Source organism: Tasmannia lanceolata, unplaced genomic scaffold (assembly GCF_043159265.1).
Source record: "Tasmannia lanceolata isolate RefF3 unplaced genomic scaffold, GAP_Taslan_0.1 ptg000003l, whole genome shotgun sequence".
NCBI classification, from domain to species: domain Eukaryota; kingdom Viridiplantae; phylum Streptophyta; class Magnoliopsida; order Canellales; family Winteraceae; genus Tasmannia; species Tasmannia lanceolata.
The window spans coordinates 8,198,056-8,225,557 of NW_027518680.1; the positions used below are offsets into that span (position 1 = coordinate 8,198,056).

At 40.4% G+C, this 27,502-nt stretch overlaps 4 protein-coding genes across 4 annotated transcripts; all 4 read right to left on the reverse strand.

The window, feature by feature from the left end:
* Positions 1 to 14,183: 14,183 nt before the first annotated feature.
* LOC143864705 (G-type lectin S-receptor-like serine/threonine-protein kinase LECRK2) lies at positions 14,184 to 15,585 on the reverse strand. The gene is made up of 2 exons (XM_077375483.1): positions 14,871 to 15,585; positions 14,184 to 14,782 (listed from the first exon to the last, which is right to left on the reverse strand). Exons 1-2 carry the CDS (start codon positions 15,583 to 15,585, stop codon positions 14,184 to 14,186), a joined length of 1,314 nt encoding a protein of 437 aa, XP_077231598.1.
* A 4,762-nt stretch (positions 15,586 to 20,347) lies between these two features.
* Positions 20,348 to 22,080, reverse strand: LOC143864712 (G-type lectin S-receptor-like serine/threonine-protein kinase LECRK3). Its single transcript, XM_077375494.1, has 2 exons — positions 21,290 to 22,080; positions 20,348 to 21,173 (listed from the first exon to the last, which is right to left on the reverse strand). Exons 1-2 carry the CDS (start codon positions 22,078 to 22,080, stop codon positions 20,348 to 20,350), a joined length of 1,617 nt encoding a protein of 538 aa, XP_077231609.1.
* A 2,711-nt stretch (positions 22,081 to 24,791) lies between these two features.
* On the reverse strand, positions 24,792 to 25,433 carry LOC143864719 (G-type lectin S-receptor-like serine/threonine-protein kinase LECRK1). Its single transcript, XM_077375507.1, has one exon. It carries the CDS (start codon positions 25,431 to 25,433, stop codon positions 24,792 to 24,794), a length of 642 nt encoding a protein of 213 aa, XP_077231622.1.
* Positions 25,434 to 25,489: 56 nt separating this feature from the next.
* On the reverse strand, positions 25,490 to 26,767 carry LOC143864727 (G-type lectin S-receptor-like serine/threonine-protein kinase LECRK2). Its single transcript, XM_077375516.1, has 3 exons — positions 26,422 to 26,767; positions 25,939 to 26,334; positions 25,490 to 25,779 (listed from the first exon to the last, which is right to left on the reverse strand). The coding sequence occupies exons 1-3, from the start codon at positions 26,765 to 26,767 to the stop codon at positions 25,490 to 25,492; spliced, it is 1,032 nt and encodes a 343-aa protein (XP_077231631.1).
* Between the last annotated feature and the right edge of the window lie 735 nt (positions 26,768 to 27,502).

Below are 27,502 nucleotides of genomic sequence, written 5' to 3' on the forward strand. Positions count from 1 at the left end.
GTCCCAATTTAGGTTTGATCATGATAACTGTCTAATCATTCCACTTCGTTCATCTGTCAAGATGCTGTCTTCCCAGATCCCAATTTAGGTTTGATCATGATAACTGTCTAATCATTCCGCTTTGTTCATCTGTCAAGATGCTGTCTTCTCAGATCCCAATCCAGGTTTGATCATGATAACTGTCTAATCATTCCGCTTCGTTCATCTGTCAAGATGCTGTCTTCTCAGATCCCAATTTAGGTTTGATCATGATGCTGTCTAATCATTCCGCTGTTTTGATCTGTCAAGATGCTGTCTTCTCAGATCCCAATTTAGGTTTGATCAAGATGATGTCTAATCATTCCGCTTTATAATCTCCAAATCTCTGAGTGGCTTAATTAGAGGCTGTCTAATTATTCCATTCTGCAATTTGTGACAGTCTGTCTCGCCAATTCATCTTATCATTCCTTCTCGATGAGAATCTGTCTCGTCGATCCATCTCGTTCCTTCCGTTTGAAATCTTGGGCCAGTCAAAATGTGTTGTCTGTTCGGCTTTGGCATTCGCGCGACAAGCGCCCTCTGCCAAAGAGGGGCATCTGTAGACACCCCATTTTGACAGCGCCCTAAACCCGTGTATCCGAATGAAATCCCGAGGTCAGGCGGAAAATGAATGGAATTAATCGGAGCCTAACCCGATTGGCAGTTGGAAATCTCAACCCGAATTTCACGAATCAACCCAGGTCGCACCCCAACCCGTGTCTCGAGCTCGAGCCGGGCGTAGTTTAAAGAAATATAAAAGGGAGTATGAATTAGCAGGGCATGGGTGTGCCAATACTGGCTTACCATAGGCAAATAAAAAGAAAAAGAAAAAAAAAAGATTTTTATTCCGCCCCCTGTTTCTACCCGAGCCACCCCCCTGTAAGGATAAGAGTAGTTAAAATACACTAGATGGGGTTGTCTAGAGCAAAAAGGGGGGGGCAAGTATATCACTCTTCAAAATAGGGGCTTGGGCAAAGAGGAAATCAACCCATCCTTAAGGGTATTCTTGGATGTTCACATTGCTTGCTTGAGAAGCAATAATTCCAAGCCATAGGATCAATCAAAGAAAATGTGTGGGTAGGATGAGGTGAGGAAGAGATTTTCTAGGGTTTGTAAAGGCAATGGAGGAGATCAAGGGTGGAGATCACCCAAGAAGAGGAAGATGCCACATAGAGGGTTAGGATTAGAGTTAGGGATTCAACCCTAAGTATAAAACAAAGGGGAGTTCTTGCATGAGGGAGGGAGGAGCTCATCCATTTTCAAAAAAAAAAACAAAGAAAAAAAAAAAGCAAACCACAGCCACCACCTTCTCCGGCGAGCTTGCCGGAATCCAGCAAGCCTGCAACCTCCCCATCTTCCTCTTCCTCTTCCATTCCTTTCTACCTCCACTTCCGCAGCCACAACCTCCATCTCTGCAAATCTGAGCCACCATCAAAACCCACCCAAAACCAAAAAAAAAAAAAAAAATCAAGAACAGAGGGAGGAGCTCTGCCACCATCACCTTCCTCTTCCTCCGGTCAAAATCCGGCAAAACCCTAGCCAACCACCACTACCAAAAACCCATCCTGCCCAAACCCCCCACAGCCGCCACCTTCTTCTCCGGCAAGCTTGCCGGAATCCGGCAAGCCCGCAACCTCCACCATCTCCTCCTCCACCATAGCCATCTCCGGCCGAGCCTCCCCCACAACCACCACCACCATAAACCACCCCAAACCGCCACCTCTGCAACATTACCACCACCATAAACCACCCCAAACCGCCACCTCTGCAACTCCACCTCCACCGCAACCCACCCATTTGCCCTCCACCCACCTCCACCATCCTCCACCTCCAACACCACCACCTCCAAACCCTTCGAAAATCCCCTCCATCTCCATCCTCACCTCCCTCCAAACCCAAAACCGAAATCCCCTCTCTCTACACCTCCCAAACCCAAAACCCATTTCTGTCGAAAAAACCCCTTTCTCTGCAACCACCTCCTCCTCCCTCCTCAGCTCCACCGCCACCGTCCTCACCACCATCACCCAACCCTTCGAAAACCCTCCTCTGTCTCCACCTTCACCTCCTCCAAACCCAAAAGACAAAACCCCATTTCCCTGTACCTCCGAAAATCGAAACCCATCCTACCCACAGCCACTCTCCACCGCACCGCCATCCTCCACCATCCTCAACCTCATACCCCCAACAGCATCCACCATCCTCCACCCACCTCCGTTCCCACCTTGAATGCAACCCAAACTCCATTAAACCCCAAAACCCATTTCCGATCGTATATGCGATTTTAAAATCGCCACCATCCTCCACCCATCTCCACCTTCTCTACCACCGCTAGCCACCCTTCTCCACCGTTAGACCCGAAACCCATTTGGATCCCCATCCAGATTCGGCCACCACCATTGCCAAGCTCAAACCCCCATTCCTCCACATCTGTTTCACCCATTTTCACCTCCTCTGCAAGCAACCCCTTCTATCACCGTTTCCATTCCCATCACCCCCATCACAGCCCCTCTCCACCGCCGCCACCACCTCCTCTGATCACCTCTCCAATCTTTCTTTTTTTTTCTAAAAACCCACCACCGCACCTCCCTCTCTGTTTTGCGATATTTTGTCGCAAAATAAAAACAAAAGAAAAGAGAGAGAGAGAGAGAGAGAGAGAGAGAGAGAGAGAGAGAGAGGAGAAGGGAAGAGAGAGGGGTTTGTTGCCCACCCTACGGCCACCATCTCCACTGGCCATCTCCGCATCTTTCATCACCTCCGTCATCTCGCACCGCCTCCCATAGCGATCTCGCCCCCTACACTCTCAATCGGACCATCTTTCATCTCCTCCCTCAACCCCCTTTCTAATTGTCTCCATTTGCCGCCACTTCTGCCGCTGCATGCTATTGCCGTTGCCGCGGCCCATCTCCACCCAGCAGCTCAGGTAATCTTCTCAGATTATGATCTAAATAGAAATCGTATTTACTAGGAAGGCCCATTTGGATACGTTTATGGTGTATTTGGGTTTGGAATTGAGTTGTGAACACAAAGTGATTAGATCCACCAGCTCCTGTTGAGGGAAGACAAAGAAGTAAAAGGCTGGATCTGTGGGTTTCTGATCACTCGTTTACAAGGCATATTTGGAAATCCAAGTATTAGATCCAAATTCAAATTGCAACATAAAAGGGCTATGAATGTGAGAAATCGGAATCAAAATCCTTTCGGCAACCGAATGGGCCCTAATGATGTTAAGTCTGTGATTTGCTTTAATGCCATCAATTGGGTCGCTTGTGTTAAAACGAAATTACAAATTTTTTAGAGATAAGTTCCCCTGTTTGATCTTTATCTCTGGATTTTGTCTCTTCCTTGGTTGACTTTTGTTATTTTCTCATCTATTTGGTTATGAGTACTGACCGTATTCCAAAGCGTGATTGGAGTCTTGATTTTGTTTGTCCAAATGTTTGTGATCTTGAATTGTCGTTATCTGTTATGAGAAATAGTGTCATGATGATTATGTAACATCAATTGGATTTGTCTGATATATATTTTTGTTTATTGAATTAATTAAATGGCTGCCCATGTCTAAATGTTAGTTGTTTTCTAATACAATTTGCCTTCTTCCAATTTAGTTGATGTTGTTTTCAGCAAATGTTTGAAAAGAATGATAATTTTCTTTAAATTCCAGAATGACTAAAAGTGGATGAGCATAGTGTATATGCGGGTGCGTCATTATCAGTGCAGTGACTCAAGTACTTGCTTCTTGTACTTGATTCATTCAAATATTTGTCCATATTCCCGTCCCAATCACTGGGATGCATAGATCACCTGCCTTTCATGTGGTTGGTTAGCTTATGTTGAAAATTAACTCGGACTGGTAGTTACCCTCACTATGTCTTTCTTTGCGAGGGCGATGAAGGCACTAGCCTAAGCCCATCATTAGGGGACTCGCTCAGTCCAAGTAGCACTCCCTTCTTCATTTAAAGACTTGTCCAAGTCTTTATGGTGTGTATCCCCTAGAAATTAGAAATCCTTTCATTGCAAGGGCAATGAAAGAGTTCTCTAGAGCCCTCTCAGGGAGACAGGCTATGTCTCAGACAGAGAAAGTTGTATCCTTTAGAGACAAGCTTTGTCTCATTAGTGAGTCTATCCTTAGGAGACATGCCATGTCTCGTCAGCACCTCTCTTGGAGCTCATCTTTTTGTTTAGGAGTCTCACCCAATCTCATTTTCTTCCTAAATCTCCTCGTTGTGCATCATTTGGTTTTGGGAGAACATCCTACTCGGCTTGGCATCATACCCCTTACCCTTATGGGTATTGGGTTGCACATTTGTTGCACCCTAGGGCTAGGTAGCTGTCCGGCCCGGCTGGTTGTTTTACCTTTGCCAAATATGCACAAGGTCTCTTTTTCCTTGTTACTTGTGAGCTTTATCTTAGCTTGATAGTCTCACTAGCACCCTTCTTTATCTCATTTTCTTTTAGGAGACAGGCTTTGTCTCATTAGCACCTCCTTCTTAGAATCCTATTTTCAGAGTCAGTCCTTAGCTTAGGAGTCTGTCCTTAGCTAGAGAGTCTGTCTTTCTTTCAGGATTCGGTCCTATCATCATAGGGGTTAGGATTTTATCCAACCTCTCATCAAATCTTGTGTTTTTCTATCCGCTCTTGTAAGGTATAGGATGCTGTCCAACCATTGCAGAGTGGTTATTCTGTTCATCCCCCCCCCCGCAAAGCATAGGATGCTGTCCGACCTTTGCGGGATTTCAAGAGTCTGTCCTCCCCTCATGATGATAGGATTTGTCTTCTTGTGTCAAAAACATGTGAAAAACACTTAAAAATTCAAAAACATCTAAAAATCAAAAATTTCAAAATCTCGAGTCATTAGGAGTAGTTAGGAAAATCTAGTCCGAACTACGGATGGCTTGATCCCTAGCTGAGGGGTACGTAGGCAGCTCAGGCATGCTGCTGGCATCCTGAGTGCAGTCACCATTTTGCAAATATTTCCCCCAACTTCATAACTTTCACAACTTCAAAACCTTCCAAAACTACAAAAATTCTTCAAAATAACTTTACCAACAATTTTCAAAAGATCCTCCCATAGAGTTAGGAGTCAGTCCTAGGCGTTTGGGGGTGTCGTAGAGTGGGGAGTCTGTCCTGATTGTGTTGCTTTGTCATGTCCGGTCGTGTGAGTGTCCCTAGAGTTAGGAGGCCTCAGGTTGTGGTCGGTTAGACACTTAGTCGAGCCGATGGCTAGACTAGAACGCGCTTAGATAGCCCACGGTTTTCCTTAGGACACACAGCCTAGTCACACCTAGGGTGTAGGGTTCACTGGCATTAGTTAGGGCATACAGGGAGTCCTAAAAATCACCATGCACTTGAACTTAAGTAATGTCGCAAGAAGCTTTAAAAACTAGTCGGGTCTAGTTAATCGAGTCTAGGATAGCGGTTCTAGAGGGTTAGGCATTGTAGTTTAGCATAGGTCGCCGAACTACGTTGGCTCTGATTCTTCCCGAGGCTGGGATACGTAGTGCAGCTAAGATGGATGGCCATCTTGGTCCGAGTCAATTATCGCCTTAGAGTTTAGGGTGTGTCGTGTCGAGTCATTGGTTGTGCTGTATGTTTTGCTGTGTTTTCTTACTTTCATGTACAGATCCTATACCTTTAGATGTAGCATGCATGTGTGTGCCCACCAGAACTTAGACACCAATTAGGCATGGCACTCATAATCTAGCTATTCTTAGGTGACATCTTTCATTTCCTTTTTGTGCTTCTTATTCATCTCCGAGACATGCATGATTAGATAGACGTTATCTCGGAGATCTTCGTTCCCATTTCGCGTGATTTTCGCCCAAAATTCTTCAAAATTAATAATAAATGGCATAAGAGACCAGGTGCTCGCACTTGGGCGAATTGGGGGCGCCTAACCCCTTCCCCATTCGTCATCAGGCACGGACCTTTTATATATCTCTGGTTATCTGTTGCGACAGAGCACAGCATGGGATCCAGGGCCTACTTCCTTGGATGGCGACTCTTTCTTTGTTTAAGGTGCGTCTCGAATCCGGGCTAGTCCCCGAATCGAGAGGTATCTCACTTCACATCGCCGCTCATGCTGTGAGGGGCACTCTTTCGAGAGTTCCTTGGCGGAGCTCTCCTTCACGTGGATGATCCCGAGACTCGCGTGGGGGCACGTCCCCCGCCTCTCTCGGATCGGGTTCCACAGCTGCAACCAGATTTGCTACAAATTTCATTAGCATACAAAGTCTGGTGGTGAATCGGAAAGCACTTCAGCAGATGTTTGTGTCTGATGAGTATAGTACTAGTAGGTTTGTCCAACACCCACTGAGTGAAGGGGTAGTTAGTATTGTGTTGGATAAATTTTTTTGGGACCAATGCAAGTATATTCTAAACATCAGCGAGCCTTTAGTGAGAGTGCTGCGTTTGGTAGATCGGCAGGACAAACCGGCGATGGGTTACCTATATGAGGCCATGGATAAGGCCAAAGAGAACATTAAGGAGAGGTTGAAGAGAAAATCAGATTACAATCCCATCTGGAGGATCATCGACCAAAGATGGGATATGCAACTCCACAGTCCCCTCCATGCAGCAGGATATTTTCTTAACCCTGCTCTCTTTTTCACTCCTACCTTCTCTAGGCACAGTGAAGTAACCAGAGGCTTGTTGGCATGCATCACTCGACTGGTATCTGATGAAGGTACACAAGACCTCATCACCAATCAGATTGAGGATTATCGAGAGGCTAAGGGTATGTTTGGAATGAAGCTTGCAATCCGCAAACGAACGAAGTTGGGACCAGGTATATTTGAGTTGTTTGTTTAATTAAGTATAATTCATTTTAACTTTCAGTTTCTCAACAAATAATGCTTTACTATTTGTTACTTTACAGTTGCATGGTGGAATCAATTCGGAGGTGACGTGGAAGAATTACAGACCTTTGCGATCAGAATCCTCAGTCAGACCTGCAGTGCGACTGGGTGTGAAAGGAATTGGAGCACCTTCGAACACATTCACTCTGCAAAGAGAAATAGGTTGGAGCACCAGAGATTAGATGACTTGGTGTTTGTCCATTACAATCTTAAGTTTCGAGAAAGGTATACAACGTATATAATGTTTTCAACTCTCACCTCATCACTTTAAGCTTTTAAGTTTAACCTTTGACATTAAACTTAATGTTTTCCTTTTCAGAGACTTGTTGAGGAAGTCATCTACTACTAGTGACCCTTTGAGCATAGACCATCTGGATGTTATATGGATTGGGTTGCAAAAGAGGAAGATGTCATATTCACGCCGGAAGACATTGGGTGGGAAAATCTTGAAGCACCTACTGTTGTGGTTGGGGCCGGGGACGACGACGATGACTTTCTCATGCCTCTTGAAGAAGATGTCCCTACTGGTGGTCCAGGTGGTGATGACGGCGGCGACGACGACGACGAAGAAGACATTGAGTATGATCATCCGGGTTATGATGACTGAGAGTTGTTGCTACTGGCTATTGTCTATGTTTCACTTTCATGTATATTTTTTTTATGTTTTTATATGTATCAGACTATCAGTTGGACTTGTGCAAGATTTTATGTGTTTAAGTAATGAATATGCCTTTTGGGACACATATTTTGGACTATTTATTAGTTTTTCATCTTTTTTTATTGATTTTATATTTTTTTGGACTTTTCTCATATTTTTTAATATATTTTTTGTCTGAACGAAAAGTTTCGACCGAAATGCACCGAAATGACCGAAATCCCACCGAAATTCCGTTTCGGTGGCCAAAACGAAATGGCGACCGAAACGGAATTTACAACTAAGGTTGAAACTTCTTCTCTCTTTCCTTGTACGAGGGTGTGTGTTTATATGTGTAGATGTGTGATTATACTCGTTCAATATTTAGAGTATGTCTGTTGTGTATTTATATGTAGTTGATCTTTAATCAAAGTGTATTTTGGTCAATAATTGAGAATCCACTGTCAAAAGTCCCAAAATGCCTGTTAGATCAATAAAATTCTTTGTGGGATTAATTCTTCATAGAAGACAATCTAAGGAGTTCAACTGCAATAAAAATTTTAATTTTAGAACAACCGATGTCTCAGAATGATCGAATCAATAACAGAAACAAAACTATATCTCAGAATAATTGAATCAAATTTTGCAAATAGTATGTGTAAGCATGCCATTTAAAAAACACCCCGTTATCTTTGCAAAAGTCAAATGAAAAGCCTTATTTTTTCATTTATTCACAGCCCTTGCCACATTCACAGCCCTCATCTTATAATCATTCTATTTTATTATAAGATAAAAAGATCCAGACGGATTTCTATTAGGCTAACATTTTTTCACCTAAGAAACTAGAGATAGAGAGAGAGGCATGCTTGGCTCCGAGCACGCCCCCACATTAACCAATCTGTTAAGAGATTGGTCTACACGTGCGGCATACAGGGAGCCAGGCACAACCCTTTTCACCTTTTCATCTTCCCCACCCCTCTAACTGCAAAAAATCACCAGCACCTTCACCATGTCTCTCTTCTTTCTTTCATTTGCTACAGAGAGAGAGAGAGAGAGAGAGAGAGAGAGAGAGAGAGAGAGAGAGAGAGAGAGAGAGAGTACACAATATGAAGTGATGCTGGTAGATTTATAGACCTGAGGGAGCCACATTTTTTCTTTTATCATAAAAAGGTGCTTCAAAAAGTGTGACTCCCACCACCCACCACCCACACCACCTTTCCTAAACAATCTTCTCAAAACCCTAATTTAGGCTGGCGGGTTTTACCATATTGCTCTGTGGATTTTCTCCTCTAAATTTAGCTGAAATTGAGATACAGAGAATCTTGGGGTGCGAAGAACCATAGTTAGCAAAACTCCATTTTAAAAAAAAAACGTGCTTTAATGGTGTGCCGTTTAAAACTTTCACAATGAATAAAACTCCATTTTTTTTAGGCAAACGTTTTAACCACGTTTTAAATGTTTTAAACACGTTTTTTGGGTCAACTTTCCAATTTTACCCCACCATATTTTGTAAATGACAAAATTCTAAACTCATTTTCTTGTGTTTCCGTTTTTTCTACTACGTTTTTTTGAACCAGTACCGTATTAAACTTGAAATTTTGCCGTCCCGTTTTACTGGCGAATCACGTTTTGCCAACTATGCAAAGAACCCCTTTTTGCAAGCTTGCATGCTTGAATGCTTTCCTTTTTTGCCTTGAAAAAGAGATTTCTTTCCCCTTATGAGAGCGGATTTGTCTGGAGCGCTTGGAGGAATTCAGATTCTTTTGCCAACTAAATCCAACGATCAGAATTAAGAAATCTATCTATCTATATATCATATAATATAATCATATCACATCATATCATATAATATAATAATAAAACGGAATCCTGGACGACGTGGTTGCTCCACGTGGCACCCTCCTCCATAAACGTAAAACTCTCTCCAACGAGAATTTTCGTTTTTTGCACCCTCCTTCAAATTCTACACTTTCCTCTTTATTTCTCCCTAAAATCTCTCCCTTACCTAAAATCTCTCATTTATCTCTTTCAATAGTTTATCTTTCTAAAATCTCTCCCACCCTAAAATATCTCACAAATCGTTTCTAATTTTAATTCTTAGTTCATAATAATAAGAATTTCAAAGAGATGGTATTTTGAGAGAAAGATAGAGACGAAAATCTCTCTATTTATTTCCAAAACGATTTCAGAAATTCTAATTTTAATTCTCAGTCCCTAATAATAAGGATTTTAAAGAGATGTGATTTTGGGTGCGCCACTTGGCATATTGCTAGCTTTGACTAGTTAATGTGTTTAGAGTTCCTAAAACTATTAATGATGTATGTGAGTCCCTAAACTAGTTAGTGGACTAGTTTGAACGAATTTTCTCATGTATTTATCTATTTAAAGAGTATCAAACATATGTAATGGGGTTAGTTGAATATTTGAATGAAAATTTGCTTAGTGCATTTTCCTTTGAACCTTGAAGAGTTCTTCCTTGAAACCTAGAAGAGTTTCACTCCTTCCTTGAAGAGTAGGAGCTTTCCCCTATTGTTTGCATCCTTGAAGAGTTGCAACCATCAATCTAGAAGAATTGATGTTACCTATCTTCCTTGGCAACCTAGAAGAGTAGCCATTGAAGTTATCTTTCTCTATTTTGCCCCGCTCTATTTTCAGAAACCTGTCCATTCGCATTCATCCACTTCCATCACCATTTCAAGCCCTTTCCAGTATTTTTCTGAGCAAACTTTTGTCAGCAAAGTTGTAGATCTTTGAGTCCTTAAAATTTTGGCTTTTGAATCAAGTCATTCCGACCTATATCGAGGGAGAGACGCTCATTTTACCGAACTTGCGCAAATCTGTTTTTCTTGAATCCGAATTCTTGAGCATTTGAGTGTGTGTCTGTCACTCTCCCGATCCTTAGTCCAAGAAGCCTAGGAGAGGCTGCATCACATATCTTCTATACCAAGTTTCCTTTCTCCACAAATTCACGATTAAGAAAAGTAGCTATTGTTTCTCCTTTCTCCTAGCATTAACGATTAGAAAAAGTAGCTATTTTTTTGGGAGAGAATTTTATGGGATTTAAATGCTAAATTAAAGGAATATAGAGAGTTTTTTGGGATTTAACTACGGTTTTCTACCATCGCAAGATTTCACAAGTCTATCATTTATTATTCCAAGAGCAAAAAAATTGTGATTATTTAAGAGCCATTGTTTTCTGTTCAATTTTTTATATATAGTCAAATGCGATTATATTCTGTTCAGTTCTTTCTATTTGGTTTATTTTCTGTCTCTCTCTCTCTAATCTTAGATTTGTTCTTCTCCTTCCTAGGTACGTTTTTCACTCTTCTTTTTCCTGCCAATTTTAAGATACCGGAGGTCTGACCAGAGAGAGTTTTACGGCCAATTCCACATTTCTTAAAAATCTGAGGAAACCAAGATTTTATGTATTTGTGACTAACAAAGAAATTCGTACCTCTAGATGCTCAACTGATGGACCTGATAAGAAAAAGAAGAACAATAAGTTATGTTTGAGATGCCTTTATTCGTGAAGAATCAGGTGATTTCAGTCTCTCTTTCTCAATTTATCTTTCTTATCATTGTATTATCTTTATTACAATCTTATGCCCTTTTCTCTTGAAATTTTCTCTATATCTTTATGAATGTTTCTTCTTCTTTTTTCTTTTATTTTTTTAAAAAGTAAGTTATAAAGCTTTTTTTTTGCCGCCCCGTGCATCGCACGGGACTGCAACTAGTAATATATATGTAAAACGGAATCCTGGATGACGTGAGAGTGCCACATGTCATCCCTTATATTCGCCTTTTTCTTTCCTCCATTTTTCGTTTTTTTCTCCATAATCTCCATATTACACGATTTAGGAACTAGATTTTTGGGATTTATCCTTTTCCAAAGCATATCTCCTTCTTACCCCTTCTATTCAACATTTCCTCCACCAAAAGGAAAGAAGGCCAGCTAAGGCCAATAAAATAATTCTATCTATATATTTTGCATAAGCAAAGATAAGTGAATCAACGGTTCAGATTCCATATTCCACTATTTATGATATTTTTCCAAGATTTAAGCTATTCTTTCTTTTTCCATCGCAAAAAAGGCAACCAAATTCTTTTAGTATTCCTATATTTTTGGTTTTGGCAACCTTCAATGCCAATCCTTTCCAAAAAATTTTGGCATTTTTTTGTTCTTATTTTTCTATTGCAAAAGGCAACCAAATCTAATATCTAATAATATAGGCAATACTTCTTTATATAGCTAAAAAAACTGAAAATCCCTCAATGAGTATTCGTTCCTGGATTTTCACTATCAAACCTTTTTACCCAAATCTAACAATATTCAAATTTGTTCCTCGATTAGTATTTTTTTTACTCAAGCGCCTTCTCTAAAAACTCGGCACTAGATTCTTACCCAATAAAATTATTTGGTTTTATCATCTCTTAAGAGTCCTTAGTAAATGGCAATTGCCATTCTTATCAAACTTTCCAATATCTTATTCAAGAGATCCTGTAGTTGCCAATCTTATATATGGTTATACGCTACTTTGATATGTTCAATACTAGTGAATTATCCAGAGCCCTGAAATGGGTTCTGAGGGATAGATTCGATTTCAGCAATTATTGAGCCATATGAAGGGAAAATTCAAGACAAAAGACCTGGTCTTTTGCAATGCAACTGAAATCTACGTCTAGCCTTGTTATCTCCCTTGATCCAATCATCTTTATTGTACAATGTATTCAGTAAAATATGATTTTCTTTTTAATATCTCACTGAAAGACAAGATTGTGATTGAACACGGTTCTATCAAAATAGAAAATAGAGAGGGAGAAGCATATAATAAGAGAAAAATGGAGAAAACATTGAGTTAATTCAAGAAAACTCGGCCTCAACGTGATTTTTGCCTGCTCAATAGCCATGCAACATCTATATCTTATCGAAATTAGGGAGAGCAATATAGGAAACAAAATCAACAAAATAGAAAAAAGAAAATAGGTAAACCTACTGCAATATGGATAAATTCACAATATTTTTATACATTTGTTGTCTTAATTTTACTCTTAAATTTCATATTTTTATACATTTTATTTCCCCTATTTTCCCGATATAAATTCAAAAATGACAACAAATTTAAATATATCTCAAGATACGTCATTCCCGAGAATTTCCCGAAACAGATATTTGTGACTATGATGGTGATGGTGCTCTTCCTATAGTCTCACAATACTCACAACTATCTCTCTTGGAAATTTCTCTACTAGAAAAAAATCTTGGGATATTTAAAAATTTTCTATTATTTTCGGGTTGATATTGGGGAAAAGGAAAAAATATAACAATATTGAAAAACAAATAGTTAAATATAAAATTTAAGACAACAAAAATTTGAAAATGTATGTGTGCCTTTCATCTATTTCTGTTACTTAAGAGGAAGAAGGGATTCTATGAGAGTCAAGTAACTATATAGTTTGTGCATCCGCCTCCTGCTGATTCACATATGAAAATACTAATGCAATTTTTGACTGATATTTACTGGTATACAGTATACTTTTGAAATCCAGCCATTTTCTAAAGAAACATTATTCTTATGCACATGTATTTTCTATTATTTTCGTGTTTATATCAAGAAAAAGAAAAAATATTAAAATATAGAAAAAACTAGATAAATATAAATTTTAAGAAAACAGAAAATTTAAAATCTGTGCGTCTTTCATCTCTTTCTGTTACTTAAGAGGAAGGAGGTATTCTATGGATGGAGGCTCAAGTAACGGTATAATTTGTTCATCATCCATCTGCTGATTCACATATGAAAGTACCAATGAAAATTTTGAGTGATATTTACTAGTATACTTTTGAAATCCAGCCATTTGTCTAAAGAAACACCACTCTTATGCTCTCATGTGCTATCTTAATTTTTCACGGGCTGTAGTGTGTCATTCTAGAAAAACTTGCCCAAATAACATTACTATATAGTCTAAAGAATCCTTTGATTGAGAGTGAATCTACTTTTCCATGAAGCACCATTGAAAGACAATACTTGGTTTTCTCTTGTTGATTGAATCATTTTGGGACATCAATAGCTCTAACATTTGAAATTTTATTGCGGATGAAGTCCCTCGATTGTCTTCTATTAAGAATTAACCCCACAAAGAATTTCATAGATTTAACATCCATTTTGGGACTTTTGACAATGGAATCTCAACTTATTAATATGTAACAAAATACTCTAAATAACGATCAAGCATTATTGCACACACACACAAACAAGCACCCTCGCACACGGAAAAGGAGGAGATGTGGTTTCAACCAACTGAACTAATGGAGGATGGGTTTGGGGGCACCGAAACTTCAACTGCTCCTTCAAGCATCTGTGCCACCTTCTTCATGGAAGGTCTTTGCGATGGTTCCTCATGAATACACCAAATTGCTACCATCACGAACCTCTCCAGCCTCGTTGCATCACTCAATGCCTCTTCGTCGTCCTCCACTAACAAACCCATTCTCCCTTCTCGATAGCAATCATAAGCCCAATTAGTCAGTTTTGCATTCGCCACGTCATCCAGGTGCAACTCTATGTTCTTCCTACGACAAATTATTTCTAGCAACAAGGTGCTGAAACTGTAAACATCCACCTTTGCTGTGATCGACATGTTTTTTAACCATTCGGGTGTGACATATCCTCTGGTTCCCCTTATTCCTGTATATGTTCGAGTCTCGTCGTTTGCAAAAGCTTTGCAAGGCCAAAATCTGAAATCCTTGCAGTTAAATTATCATCTAGAAGTATGTTCCTCATGAGCTCATAAACCAAAAGCTGTTGTGGCCCCTCATAGCAGAATCCCAGCAATTGGACTAGATTCCTATGATGGGTTCGGCCAGTTGCGGTTATTTCAGTTTTGAATTCCTTATCACCTTCGTCCACCAATTTCTCTAACTTCTTGACTGCAACGAAATTTCCAGCATTTGACGCTAAGACACCTTTGCAGACGGTGCCAAAAGCACCGCTGCCCAATTTTTGTTTAAACCCATCTGTAACTACTTCAAACTCTTTGTAAGTGAATGATAACAGTTGCATTCCTAAGAAATTTTGCTCCGGGGTCCCTTGTTCTGGCTGATGTTTCAGTAGTTTTTTATGGTATGGGAAGAAAACAGCCAACAAAGTTGCTACCAGAAAGAGGAGGTTGAGAAACACAGAGCTTCCTAAAAGAGTCGACAAGATGAGGATTAGAGTTCCTCGATCACTCTTCCCTCCATTTGAACCCGAAGGAAAAGGAAACTGAGAAGTGGAATTTCCTAGGGGGATTTTGATGAGTCTTTTGTCCAACAAGTCCATTCATCCTCCCATTTGAGAGCGGGAGCTTCTTCTTGAAACAGTGTGTACCATAGAAAATGGCAACTACACAAAAACAATCAGCCAAGCAAAGTTCTCTGTAATGGTCTTCGTTTACTGGATTATACCGTTCATAGTTAGATGTTGGCCAATTCGTGTTTGCCAACTCCGTCAGTTGGAATTGAGGTCCAGGCTCTTTTCCCGATCTCCCAAGCACGCAATTTTGCAGAACGAAGTCCGGTTTGCATCCCTTGAAAGTGTTACTGGGATCAAAGTAGGAATAACCAAGCGGGCAATGACAACTAGGCCTTTGAGTCTCATCTATTCTACAGTAGCTGTTGAGCAAACAAGCTGCGCTACCGAAATCATCGGTAATTGGCATACAAATGTCAGAAGGCACTGACCATACAACAGACCAGGACCCAAAAGTCCAGTTTCCACTGCTCGATCCGTTCTTGGGGTAGATGTACTGCCTGAAAACTCCGCCAAAATCGAGTGTTGCTCTGTGGTAGAAGTTTCTAGTTGAAACTATGTTTCCTGAAGTGAGGGGGTGTATACTCCTGTTTGTTTGCCTGAGGTTAATGTAGCCTGACTGGTTGAAGATCATATGAGAACCAGTTCCTGTAGTGTTGCTATACCAGTAAGCCTTGTATAGGAATTTGGTCGAGAGATTTACTGTATAAAGTGCGAGATTTCCATCTGTCCTTAGACGAAGCTGGAACCTTCCGCTCGAGTAGTTGTTCTCTGTTTCACGAGAAGAAAGCATGCTGCCGCCAGGATTTATGCATAAGAGGGGGGCAAGCCTTCAAATTTTAAAGGGGCCTGGGCCAAATTGAGTTGGGGCTATTAAGGATTTGGCCCAACTCAACAGGGGCAACTGCCCCACTTATACTACATGTAACTCCGCCCCTGCCCATATCCAATATCTGCATAGGCAAGATGGCGTCCGTAGAATGATCGAAACTCTGCCAAGTGGTACCAGAATTCGAGTTCCTGAGCACCAAGTTCCCGGTGTCGAGCTTGGCGGCAGAGGTGGCACTACCGTTGATGACTTCAGCCCTCCATATCTCTTGTCCTTGATAATTTCTGAGCATGAGCCCTCCATTGCTCAACAGCTCGACTTTCGATCCATCAAGCACCAAATTGTCTCCATTTGCAGACCAAATTATACTTTTTTCAGGTACTTTGTCGAACCAGATTGAAAGCAAGAAGATATTTTTATCTGCAACGCGAGCGAAAACAAGGGAAATCACCAAAAGGCGAAACCCATGAAGAATTGTCACTGGTAGAGAGACTAGAGCCCAAACTTATGCTGCCATATGGTGCCATTAGTTTGAGCGATTGCAGAAAGTGGAAAAAGAAGAAGAAACAAGAAGCTGAAAAGATTAGAAAGAGCATATGCCATTTGAGATTTTGTTAAGTATAGATTTTGATAGTGATGGTTTCATGAATGGATAATGTTAGGCCTAAAATCGGTAACAGATACGGCAGTGACGTAAGAGCTGAGCTGGAGGACCCGAGGAGCCGAAGTGAGGGAGCTGAGTCCTGCACAAGAGCAAACGAGGTCAGAAGACCAACCCGGAGTCGTTGCTCCGGACAGGCCCTTCGACACTCAAGTCAGTATGAGCAGGAGTGCAGAGCGAGTTTTTAAGAGTGGTGGTTGGGAAGTTATTACCCTTTGGTTTGAACCCTGAAAGGCTTTTTATAGAGGGAAACCTGGGGTGGTTGGATTACCTACCCCAGGACAGGTGTCGGCCTGTTATAGGTTTGAGTTTACCTACTCTGAGGTAATTACCATAATACCCCTAGGCTGACGCTGGATTTGTGGTGGGCCATTCTGGGGCCACGTGTCGACAGCTAATAGGCTGATGTTTTTCATACCCCATCAGATAAATTGTTCTTTACGTGTTCACAGGGGCAGGGGAGAAGAAAAATAAGGCTCTGTTACTTTCGGTGTAAAATGGGCGTGATAACAAATTTTAGGCCCATTTTTCCACTTAGATATGAACATTAATTTTCTTTTACGCCCAATTCATGTGGAAAGAAACAGAGCCGAAAAGTCTTACCAATGTCACCGACTTTATATGTACTGAAGTTCAGTGTATAACCCATGTCTAGTGTCTAATCAATGCACATGCTACCGATTAAGATCACACGACCTCAAATCTCCGTATTGCAAGTTAATAACCATCCGATCAGTATTTGCTTTTGGGATGGACGGTCATTAAAAGTTAAACGCTCATTAAGCACGGTTTTGAGTGGCTGTATTGATTATACACAGTTCTTTGGTGTATAGTTTATACAAACGACCATTTCATCGAATGTAAATTTAAGTATTCTAACATGTGTTGTACGTTCTCTAGATGATTGAGCTTCCCCGTCAAAGGAGTCTGTCGCTCTACTTATTTAAAGGTTTGACCCATCAGCATATATGGTTGGGCCCACCTCGCATGTGGTTATTTGGATTGTTTGATTGGGATTTCTGCCTATATATCCTTGTTTGCTTCGTATTAAATTCAATGGTCCGAAACATGAATCCTGCAATTCTGCAATCTCCGAGTAAGAAATACTTGTGGCATGTTTTAACGGTCGTGATCATGCTCCATCTGTATAGTGGGCCCAAGAGAAGGATAGATACCTTGGCAATTGAAATTAGAATATTGTTTGGAATGGCGTGAAATTAGAATTAGTGATAACAGAATTTAGTTTCCTTATAGTGATATGGACCATTCATTTTATCGGTCCCCACCACACTGTCCCACCCTGGGCAAAGGAAGTGTTGTTACTCTTGTACGTACCAAACAATGAAAAACAACACGGTTCCTTCATTTGACTTGACTTTAAGAGTAATGCTACGGTTGCAACTCGGGTCGGGCGGGTCAGGTTTTCCGGAATCGTACCCTACCCGAGAAATTATCTCAGGTCAGGTAGGGCTGGGTCTAATTTTTTATGGGAAAAACCCAAGATTCATAAGGCCGACCCTTCCCGAGATAGTTTTTCGGGTTGAGTCAGTTTTTATTGTTTAGTGTGACTAATTTCTTTTAGAAAACAACCTATTTTTAAACAAAAAATCTCTAAATTTACATCATTAAATGCATAAATCTAAGAAGGAAACTATTTTTACACATCACAAGTATGATCACATCAACGAAACAATTCTATCAATATTTTGGAAAATAATTTGTCATGTGATTCGAGAGATAATTAAGAAGAGAAAACAATTTCTACACACAAGTGTAGATAAGTTATCTACACACTAGCTTAAAATACAGTGAAGGGAATATTGTTTTGGTGATCCAAACCATTCATTTGATTGGCCCTCACATAGATAGGGTGCCCACAAAAAATCAACTCCATAGGATCAGCCCCACCCTACGATTTGTGGAGGTAAAATGGACGTGTATAAACCTTCGCAAATCTGTCCATTTTTTGCCTCCACGGTTCGAAGGGTTAGGATGATCCTATGAAGCTGATATTTTGGGCTCACCCTATCTATGTGAGGGCCCATCAAATGAATGCTTTGGATCACCCGAACAATGTGGGCCCCCACTATATTTTAAGCTAGTGTAAAGATAACTTATCTACACTTGTGCGTAGAAACCGTTTTCTCAATTAAGAAATCTCCATTTGAAAAAAATATTTAAAAAATATGTCTCTCATCTCTTTCTTACTTATGAGGAAGACTTGAGAGGAAGAAGGGATTCAATGGATGGAGATACAAATCAGTGTTTAATCTGTGCATCAGCCACCGATGGTTCGGTTCGTATATCAACGTACAAATGAAATGTTTTGACTGATGTTTGTTTCTAGGAAATTTACCCAGATAGCATGTGCTGTCTTCTTTATTTTTCACTTGGGGCGTGGTGTGTTTTTCTAAGAAATCTACTCAAATAGCATCACTATATCATCAAAAGAATCCTTAGTGAATCTACTTATTCATAAAGCACCATATTGTAAGACAATACTAGGTTCACTTCTGATAAAAAACATCCACCACTCCATTGAAACCTACTATCTGCAAAACCATCTGTAGTTTCATTTCTCTTGTTGGTTCAATCATTGGGACTTTGGTGGCTCTAAAATTTGAAATTTTATTGCAGATGAAATCCCTAGAAATTGTTCTATGAAGAATTAAACCCACAAACAATTTCATTGGTCTAACATTCATTTTGGGACAATGAATTCTCAACTTCTTAATGACCAAAGTACACCTCTGTTAAATATAGAGAAAGACGAATTTCACAATACCGGAAAATCCTCTTCTCAAATAGTGAAACCATAGTTTACACTAGCCTAAGAACAATAACCAAAAGAGAAGAAGAACAATCACCACAAGATGTAATCCAATATATATGATGGAAGAACACAATACAAGACAAGAACAAAAAAGAAGAAGAAAGCTTCAAAAGGAAAACTTGCACACAAGAGAGCTTCAATCGAGCTTCAATGGAGGTCTAGGTAGTTGAGAATCTCTACAAAAGTGAAGTAACGAGAATAGGCATAGTCAAAGGAAAATAAAGAAGTAATAGCTTTGGTAAGTGGTAGTGGGTATGTGAAAGTGGTGTCTTAAATGCTTAGGGAAGTGGTGGGTTTAGAGTTCCAAGTAAGGATTTGAATTTGAAATAGGTAGGTAGTGGGAAAAGATGAAGCAAACATGTGTGGCTCACACATGTGCAAGCTAGGCCAACAAAAGACCAAAATGCCCATGGACACAAAATACATTTTTGTCCTCATTACATCTCTCAAAATAAAACAATATAAAGCTAACCAAAAAATACACTTTAAAATTGACAAAGATCAAACAGAAAGTAATATGTGACAGGAATACGCTAAATAATGAATTGAGTGTAATTGCACATGTACACACAAACGCAAACCCTCATATGCAGAAAGGGAGGAGATGTGGCTTCAATCAATTGAACTAATGAAGGAAGTTGGGTCGGGGGGGGGGGGGGGCACCGAAACCTCAACTGCTCCTTCAAGCATTCCTTGCATCACTCAATGCCTCTTCGTCAACTGCTCCACTAACAAATTCAGTCTCCTTTCTCTATAGCAATCATAAGCCCAATCCGTCAGTATCACATTATCCATGTCATCCAGTCCCAGTTCGACATTCTTCCTACAACAAATTATCTCTAGCAGCAAGGTGCCGAAACTGTAAACATCCACCTTTGCTGTATTGGCATGTTTCTGAACCATTCGGGTGCGACATATCCTCTTGTTCCTCTTAATCCTGTACTCGTTCGAGTTTGGTCTGCGTGCAAAAGCTTTGCTAGGCCAAAATCTGAAATCCTTGCAGTAAAACTGTCATCTAAAAGTATGTTTCGAGGCCTTATATCACAATGGATGATTTGGGTGCCGCACTCTTCGTGCAAGTACGTGAGCGCTCTTGCAATGCCAAAGGCAATCTGTATCCGTTGGTTCCAGCTGGGCCTCGAACTTCCGAAGAGGAAGCTTGCAAAAGAGCCATTGCTCATGAACTCATACACCAAAAGCCGTTGTGACCCCTCATAGCAGAATCCCAACAGTTAGACCAGATTCTGGTGATGGATTCGGCCAATTGCAGTTATTTCAGCTTTGAATTCCTTGTCCCCATCAGCCACCAACCTTTCCAACTTCTTGACCGCGATGAAATTTCCAGCATTTGATACTAGCATACCTTTGTAGACTGTGCCGAAAGCACCCCTGCCCAATTCTTGTTTGAACCCATCTGTAATTTCTTCAAGCTCTTTGTAAGTAAAAGAGCGCAGGTTCATTCCTAATGAAATTTGTTCTGGCTGATGTCTCAGCAATTTCTTATGTTTCATGAAGAAAACAACCAACAAAATGGCTACCAAAAAGAGGAGGTTGAGAAACACAGAGCTGCCTAAAATCGTCGAAATGATGAGGATCAGAGTACCTCGATCACTCTTCCCATTGTTTGAGCCTGAAGGAGAAGGAATCTGTGAAGTGGAATTACCAAAGGGTACTTCGATGAGAGCTTTTCCTCCAAAATCTGCATACATCTTCCCATTTGGCATTGGGAGCTTCTTCGTCCAACAGTTTGCACCTTTGAAAATGGCGACTGCACAGGAACAATCACCCAAGCAAGTTTCTCTGCATTGGTCTTCGTTTATTGGAGTATACCATTGATAGTCGGCTGAGGCCCAATTCGTGTTCAATATCTCCATCATTTGGAATTGAGGCCTAGGGCCTTTCCCTGATCCATTGGGCTCGCAGCTTTCTGAAACAAAGTCCGGTTTGCATCCCTTGAACATGTTACTGGGATCAGAGTACGAATAATTAGGTGGACAATTGCAACTAGGCCTTTGAGTCTCGTCTAGTCTGCAGTAGCTGTTAAACCCACAAGCTCCGCTGCCATAAACATCGTTAATTGCCATACAAATGTCATCAGGCACAGACCATACAACAGATCCGGACCCAGCAGGCCAATTTTTGTTGCTCGAGCCGTTCTTTGGGTAACGTATTGCCTGAGAACCCCATCAAAATCGAGTGTCGCTCTGTGGTAGAAGTCTTTTGTTGAAACTATGTTTCCTGAAGTGAGGTTGTGCATGCTCCCATTTGTGTGCCTGAGGTAAATGTAGCCTGACTGGTTGAAGATCATCTGAGACTGTGTTCCCATAGTGGAGGTACTCCAGTAAGAGTTGTAATGGGCCATGGTAGGGAGATTTACTGTGTAAATCACGAAATTCTCGTCTGCCTGGAAATCGAGCTCAAACCTTCCACTCGAGTAGTTGGTCTCTGTTTCACGAGAAGAGAGTGTGCTACTGGTGCCCATATCCAATATCTGCATAGGCAAGATGGTGTCCGTGGAATGATCGAAACTCTGCCAAGTGATACCAGAATTCGAATTCCTGAGCACCAAGTTCCCGGTATCGAGTATGGAGGCAGAGGTGACACTACCGTTAGTGACTTGAGCCCTCCATATCTCTTGTCCTTGATGATTGCTTAGCACAAGATTTCCACTGCTCGTCAACTCGTCTTTCGATCCATCGAGCACAAGACTATCTATGTTTGCAGACCAAACTATAGTTTTTTCTGGTACTTTGTTGAACCAGATTGCGAGCAAGAAGAGATTTTTGTCTGCAACAGGAGTGAACCCAAATGCGAAATCACCAGAAGGCGAAATCCATGAAGAATTGTCACTGGTAGAGAGACTAGAACCCAAACTTATGCTACCATTAGTTTGAGCCATGGCAGAAAGTGGAAAAAGAAGAAGATCAAGAAAGAAAAACAGAAGACTATCAAGAGCAGATGCCATTTGAGATTAAGGATAGTATATGTTAGCGAAAGATGGGGGAAGAGAGGGTCGGTGGAGAAGATAAGCATCACACCCAAGGTATCAAAGTGGAATACCAAGACAGCTGCCCCCGGCCCCTATTTACGGTTGTAAATATTCAAGGGATAAGGATGAGAAATAAGAGAGGTTATGGGCTTCAGCCCATATGGGCCCATACATCTAGTCCACTATCAATGGGCTTATATTAGAACATATCCAACAATCTCCTCTTATGTTCTACATATAACACAATCCAATAGATAGATAGTGTGATGTTCAAAACAAAATATTGAAGCATCCACAACACCATATGGTCTATATCATAAAAGATCTGTAATCTAACTGAAAACACGACTCCTTTTATGACAAACAAAGAGTTTTAGATATACAATAATCTAAACTCAACCAAAAGGTAGCTGCACATATATAACCCTTACTGATCTTAGATGAATTCATTCATGGGGTATGATTCTCATCGAAATCCATAATAAAGTTTCACAAAAAAAAAAAAATGAACTCTATACATACTGACATAAAAGCATAGTCTTCATGACTTTAGAAGATTTACTCATCAAGTAAGTCATCCTCATCAAAGTCAAAATCAAGACAAGCTCCTCCTTTTTCGCTAATCCCTGTGAATTACAAAATATGGATTTCATGAGAACGAATCCAATCATTTGTGTAAAAACATGATTACACACATAAAAGTATCTAGTTCTACCTTAAGAAGAACTTAGTACAATCCATAATTCACGAAAGTATCTAGTTCTACCATAAGAACTTAGTACAATTCAAAAATTGTTGAAAAAGTATCAGTATCACTCTCACCATAAGCAGTTTTATTTGACTGGACTTTCCCCCTGCGGGTGGAATCTAATCCCATATGGACAAGGAATTCGTAGAGAAATAAATGAAGACAAGGACACTAATCTATTTGACAAGCATTTGTGCTCACCACCATGGAAATTATTTTCCTTTTTTTTCCCCAAACCAAATCGTTCCAAGGTGTTAAAATTGCTAAATAATCTTTTAATAGTTTCATATTTACGCAAAAGTCATGCTTTTAGAAATTAATTGCCACAGAATCCCTAAACATTAGGAGTATAACTCCCGTCGGGTTTGTTGGATTTTGATTTTTTAAAATCATGAATTTTGAGTCAAAATTAGGGGCTGTTTGGATACGTGGATTTTAGAATCCGGGTTTTTAGTTTGAAAACATTGTAAAAGAGGCTTCATGATCAAGCTGCTGTGTGCTGTCTTGACGGCGTTTTCCTTGAGGCGGGATGGGGATGGAGAATGCAACATCCGGCCCCGCCCCGTTGCCCCTAGCTAGAGTCACTAATTATTACTTTTAAAATTTTATCCAATTATGCTGACATTGGAGTTTTAATTTTTTATAATTTCTTAATACTGATCGTTGGCTTTAGTTGGCAAAAGAATCCGAATTCCTCCAAGCCCTCCAGTCAAATCCGCTCTTATAAGGGGAAAGTAATATCTTTTTCAAGGAAAAAAAAGGAAAGCATTCAAGCCTGCAATCTTGCAAAATCCCCTGTATCTCAATTTCAGCTAAATTTAGAGGAGAAAATCCACAGACCAATATGGTAAAACCCACGCAGGCTAAATTAGGGTTTTGAGAAGATTGTTTAGGAAAGGTGGTGGGAGTCACACTTTTTGAAGCACCTTTTTTTAATAAAAGAAAAAATGTGGCTCCCTAAGGCCTATAACTCTACCAGCATCACTTCATATCGTGTACTCTCTCTCTCTCTCTCTCTCTCTCTCTCTCTCTCTGTAGCAAACGAAAGAAAGAAGAGAGACATGGTGAAGGTGGTGGTGATTTTTTTAAGTTAGAGGGGTGGGGAAGATGAAAAGGTGAAAAGGGTTGTGCCTGGCTCCCTGTGTGCCGCACGTGTAGACCAATCTCTTAGCCTAATAGAAATCGGTCTGGATCTTTTTATCTAATAATAAAATAGAATGATTATAAGATGAGGGCTGTGAATGTGGCAAGGGCTGTAAATAAATGAAAAAAACGAGGGCTTTCCATTTGACTTTTGCAAAGAGAACGGTGGTTTTTTTTTTTTTTTTTAAATGGCATGCTTATGCATACTATTTGCAAAATTTGATTCAATTATTCTGAGATATAGTTTTGTTTCTGTTATTGATTCGATCATTCTGAGACATCGGTGGTTCTAAAATTTAAAATTTCATTGCAGTTGAACTCCTTAGATTGTCTTCTATGAAGAATTATTGATCTAACAGGCATTTTCGGACTTTTGACAGTGGATTCTCAATTATTGACCAAAATACACTTTGATTAAAGATCAACTACATATAAATACACAACAGACATACTCTAAATATTGAACGAGTATAATCACACATCTACACATATAAACACATATAAACACATACTCTAAATATTGAACGAGTACAAGGAGAGAGAGAGAAGAAGTTTCAACCAATTGAACTCCTTAGATTGTCTTCTATGAAGAATTAATCCCACAAAGAATTTTATTGATCTAACAGGCATTTTGGGACTTTTGACAGTGGATTCTCAATTATTGACCAAAATACACTTTGATTAAAGATCAACATATAAATACACAACAGACATACTCTAAAAATATTGAACGAGTATAATCACACATCTACACATATAAACACACACCCTCGTACAAGGAAAGAGAGAAGATGTTTCAACCAATTGAACTAATGAAGGAGGATGGGTCTGGGGGCACAGAAACTTCAACTGCTCCTTCCAACATCTGGGTCACTTTCTTCATAGAAGGCCTTAGTGATGGTTCCTCTTGAATACACCAAATTGCTATCATCACAAACCTCTCCAGCCTCCTAGCATTGCTTTGTGCCTCTTCGTCATCATCCACTAACAAATTTAGTTTCCTTTCTCTATAGCAATCATAAGCCCAATAAGTCAGTATTGCATTCTCTATATCATCCAGCCCCACTTCCACGTTCTTCCTACAACAAATTATCTCCAGCAACAAGACGCCAAAGCTGTAAACATTCACCTTTGTAGTGATTGACATGTTTCTGAACCATTCGGGTGCTACATATCCTCTGGTTCCTCTTAATCCTGTATTTGTTCGAGTCTGGTCCGCTTGCATAAGCTTGGCCAGGCCAAAATCCGAAATCCTTGCAGTAAAATTGCAATCTAAAAGTATGTTTTGAGGCTTTATATCACAATGGATGATTTGCTTGCCACACTCATCATGCAAGTAAGTAAGCCCTCTTGCAACTCCAAAGGCAATCTGTGTCCGTTGGTTCCAGCTGGGCCTCGAACTTCCAAATAGGAGGCTTGCTAAGGAGCCGTTGCTCATGAACTCATATACCAAAAGCCGTTGTGATCCCTCGTAGCAGAATCCCAATAATTGTACTAGATTTTTATGATGGATTTTGCCGTTATTTCAGCTTTGAATTCCTTATCTCCTTCCTCCACCAACTTCTCCAACTTCTTGACTGCGACGAAATTACCAGTACTTGATGTTAAGACGCCTTTGTAGACTGTGCCGAAAGCACCGCTGCCCAATTCTTGTTTAAACCCATCTGTAACTTCTTCAAGCTCTTTGTAAGTAAACAATCGCAAATGCATTCCTGAGAAATTTTGTTCTGGTGTCGCTTGTTCTGGCTGGTGTCCCATTTGAGAGTCTACACCATTGAAACAGTCTACACCATTGAAAATGCGACCGCACAAAAACAATCATCCAACCAGAGTTCTCTGCACCGGTCTTCATTTATTGAACCCACAAGCTCCACTGCCATAATTATCGGTAATTGCCATACAAATGTCATGAGGCACCGACCATACAATAGACCAGGACTCACCTGCCCAGTTTCTGTTGCTTAAGCCATTCTTGGGGTATATATATTGCCTGAAAACTCCATCAAAATCAAGTGTTGCTCTGTGGTAGAAGTCTCTGGTTGAAACTATGTTTCCCAAAGTGAGGTTGTGTATGCTCCCATTTGTTTGCCTGAGGTAAATGTAACCTGACTGATTGAAGATCATCTGAGAATCAGTTCCTGCAGTGTCGCTACTCCAGTAAGCATTGTAAAGATAATTGGTAAGGAGATTTGTTGTGTAAAGCACGAGATTGCCATCTGTTTGGAAACGAAGCTCAAACTTTCCGCTCGAGTAGTTGGTCTTTGTTTCACGAGAAGAAAGCATGCTGCCCTGATCCAATATCTGCGTAGGCAGGATGGTGTCCGTAGAAGATCGAAACTCTGCCAAGTGATACCAGAATTCGAATTCCTGAGGACCAAGTTCCCTGTCTCGAGCATGGCGGCGGAGGTGACACTACCGTTAGTGACTTGAGCCCTCCATATCTCGTCCTTGATGATTGCGATGCACAAGATTTCCACTGCTCGTCAGCTCAACTTTCGATCCATCAAGCACAAGATTATCTCCATTTGCAGACCAAATTATAGTTTTTTCAGGTACTTTGTCGAACCAAATTGCAAGCAAGAAGAGATCTTTGTCTGCAACGCGAGTGAACCCGAATGCGAAATCACCAGAAGGCGAAACCCATGAAGTATTGTCACTGGTAGAGAGACTAAAGCCCAAACTTATGCTACCATTACTTTGAGCCACGGCAGAAACTGGAAACAGAAGAAGAGCAAGCAAGAAGAACAGAGGATTATCAAGAGCAGATGCCATTTGAGATTAAGTTTCGTATAAATTTTGATAACAAGAGAAGGAATTGCAGATTAGCTGGTTTAAATGGAATTAGAGAAGGAATAGTAATCTAATCCCCTCTGCTTGTGATGATCATAAGATTAACGTTCATCTTGTGGGCCACCAAGAGGTAATCTGTATTTAACAGTCTTGATCATGCTCCATCGGTATACTGGGCCCTAGGATAGTAATAAGATAATTGGGATCCTTGTTGTGATCCGGACCATTCATCTTGTGGGCCCCCACCACACTTTCCCACCTCGGCAATTGAAACTGCTTTTTTAACCCATACAGGTGTGGCTCTAAAGTCTTGGGTATGCTCCACAGAGACGAGAGTTCGAATCCCTCTGGGCTTACCCGATGTGCTTGGTTTACGGGTGATTGTGCGCATCCGGAGGGAATTAGTCCCACTCGACAAAGTGGGGTGGGGACACCCTACCATGGAATTTATTTTCTTTTTTTATCCCAAACCAAATCGTTCCAAGGTTATAAAATTGCCAAATAATCCTTTAATAGTTTCATATTTACACAAAAGTCATGCTTTTAGAAATTAATTGCCACAGCATCCCTAAAACAAAACAATGGTGCAACTCGGGTCGGGTTTTCATTTTGTAGCATAGGAACGTGACTAATTTCAAAGATTGGTGGAAAGAAAAACAAATCTTCACACCAAAAATCTCTAAATTTATGTCATAAGTGTATAAATTTAAGGACGAC

Bases quoted from the DNA above. Each gene is read 5' to 3' on its own strand.
- LOC143864712 (XM_077375494.1), bottom strand. From the start codon at position 22,080: ATGGCATCTGCTCTTGATAGTCTTCTGTTTTTCTTTCTTGATCTTCTT. The intron at 21,174-21,289 runs GCAATACGTTAC...TGTTTATGGCAG, and splicing joins GATTTTGATGGGGTTCTCAG to CGGAGCTTGTGGGTTTAACA.
- LOC143864705 (XM_077375483.1), bottom strand. From the start codon at position 15,585: ATGCTTTCTTCTCGTGAAACAGAGAACAACTACTCGAGCGGAAGGTTC. The intron at 14,783-14,870 runs GTACACACTGTT...AAATCCCCCTAG, and splicing joins TGTAGTTGCCATTTTCTATG to GAAATTCCACTTCTCAGTTT.
- LOC143864727 (XM_077375516.1), bottom strand. From the start codon at position 26,767: ATGGCATCTGCTCTTGATAATCCTCTGTTCTTCTTGCTTGCTCTTCTT. The intron at 26,335-26,421 runs GTCACTAACGGT...ATCACTTGGCAG, and splicing joins ACGAGATATGGAGGGCTCAA to AGTTTCGATCTTCTACGGAC. The intron at 25,780-25,938 runs GTGAGTCCTGGT...TCAATGGTGTAG, and splicing joins AAGCAACAGAAACTGGGCAG to ACTGTTTCAATGGTGTAGAC.
- LOC143864719 (XM_077375507.1), bottom strand. From the start codon at position 25,433: ATGAGCAACGGCTCCTTAGCAAGCCTCCTATTTGGAAGTTCGAGGCCC.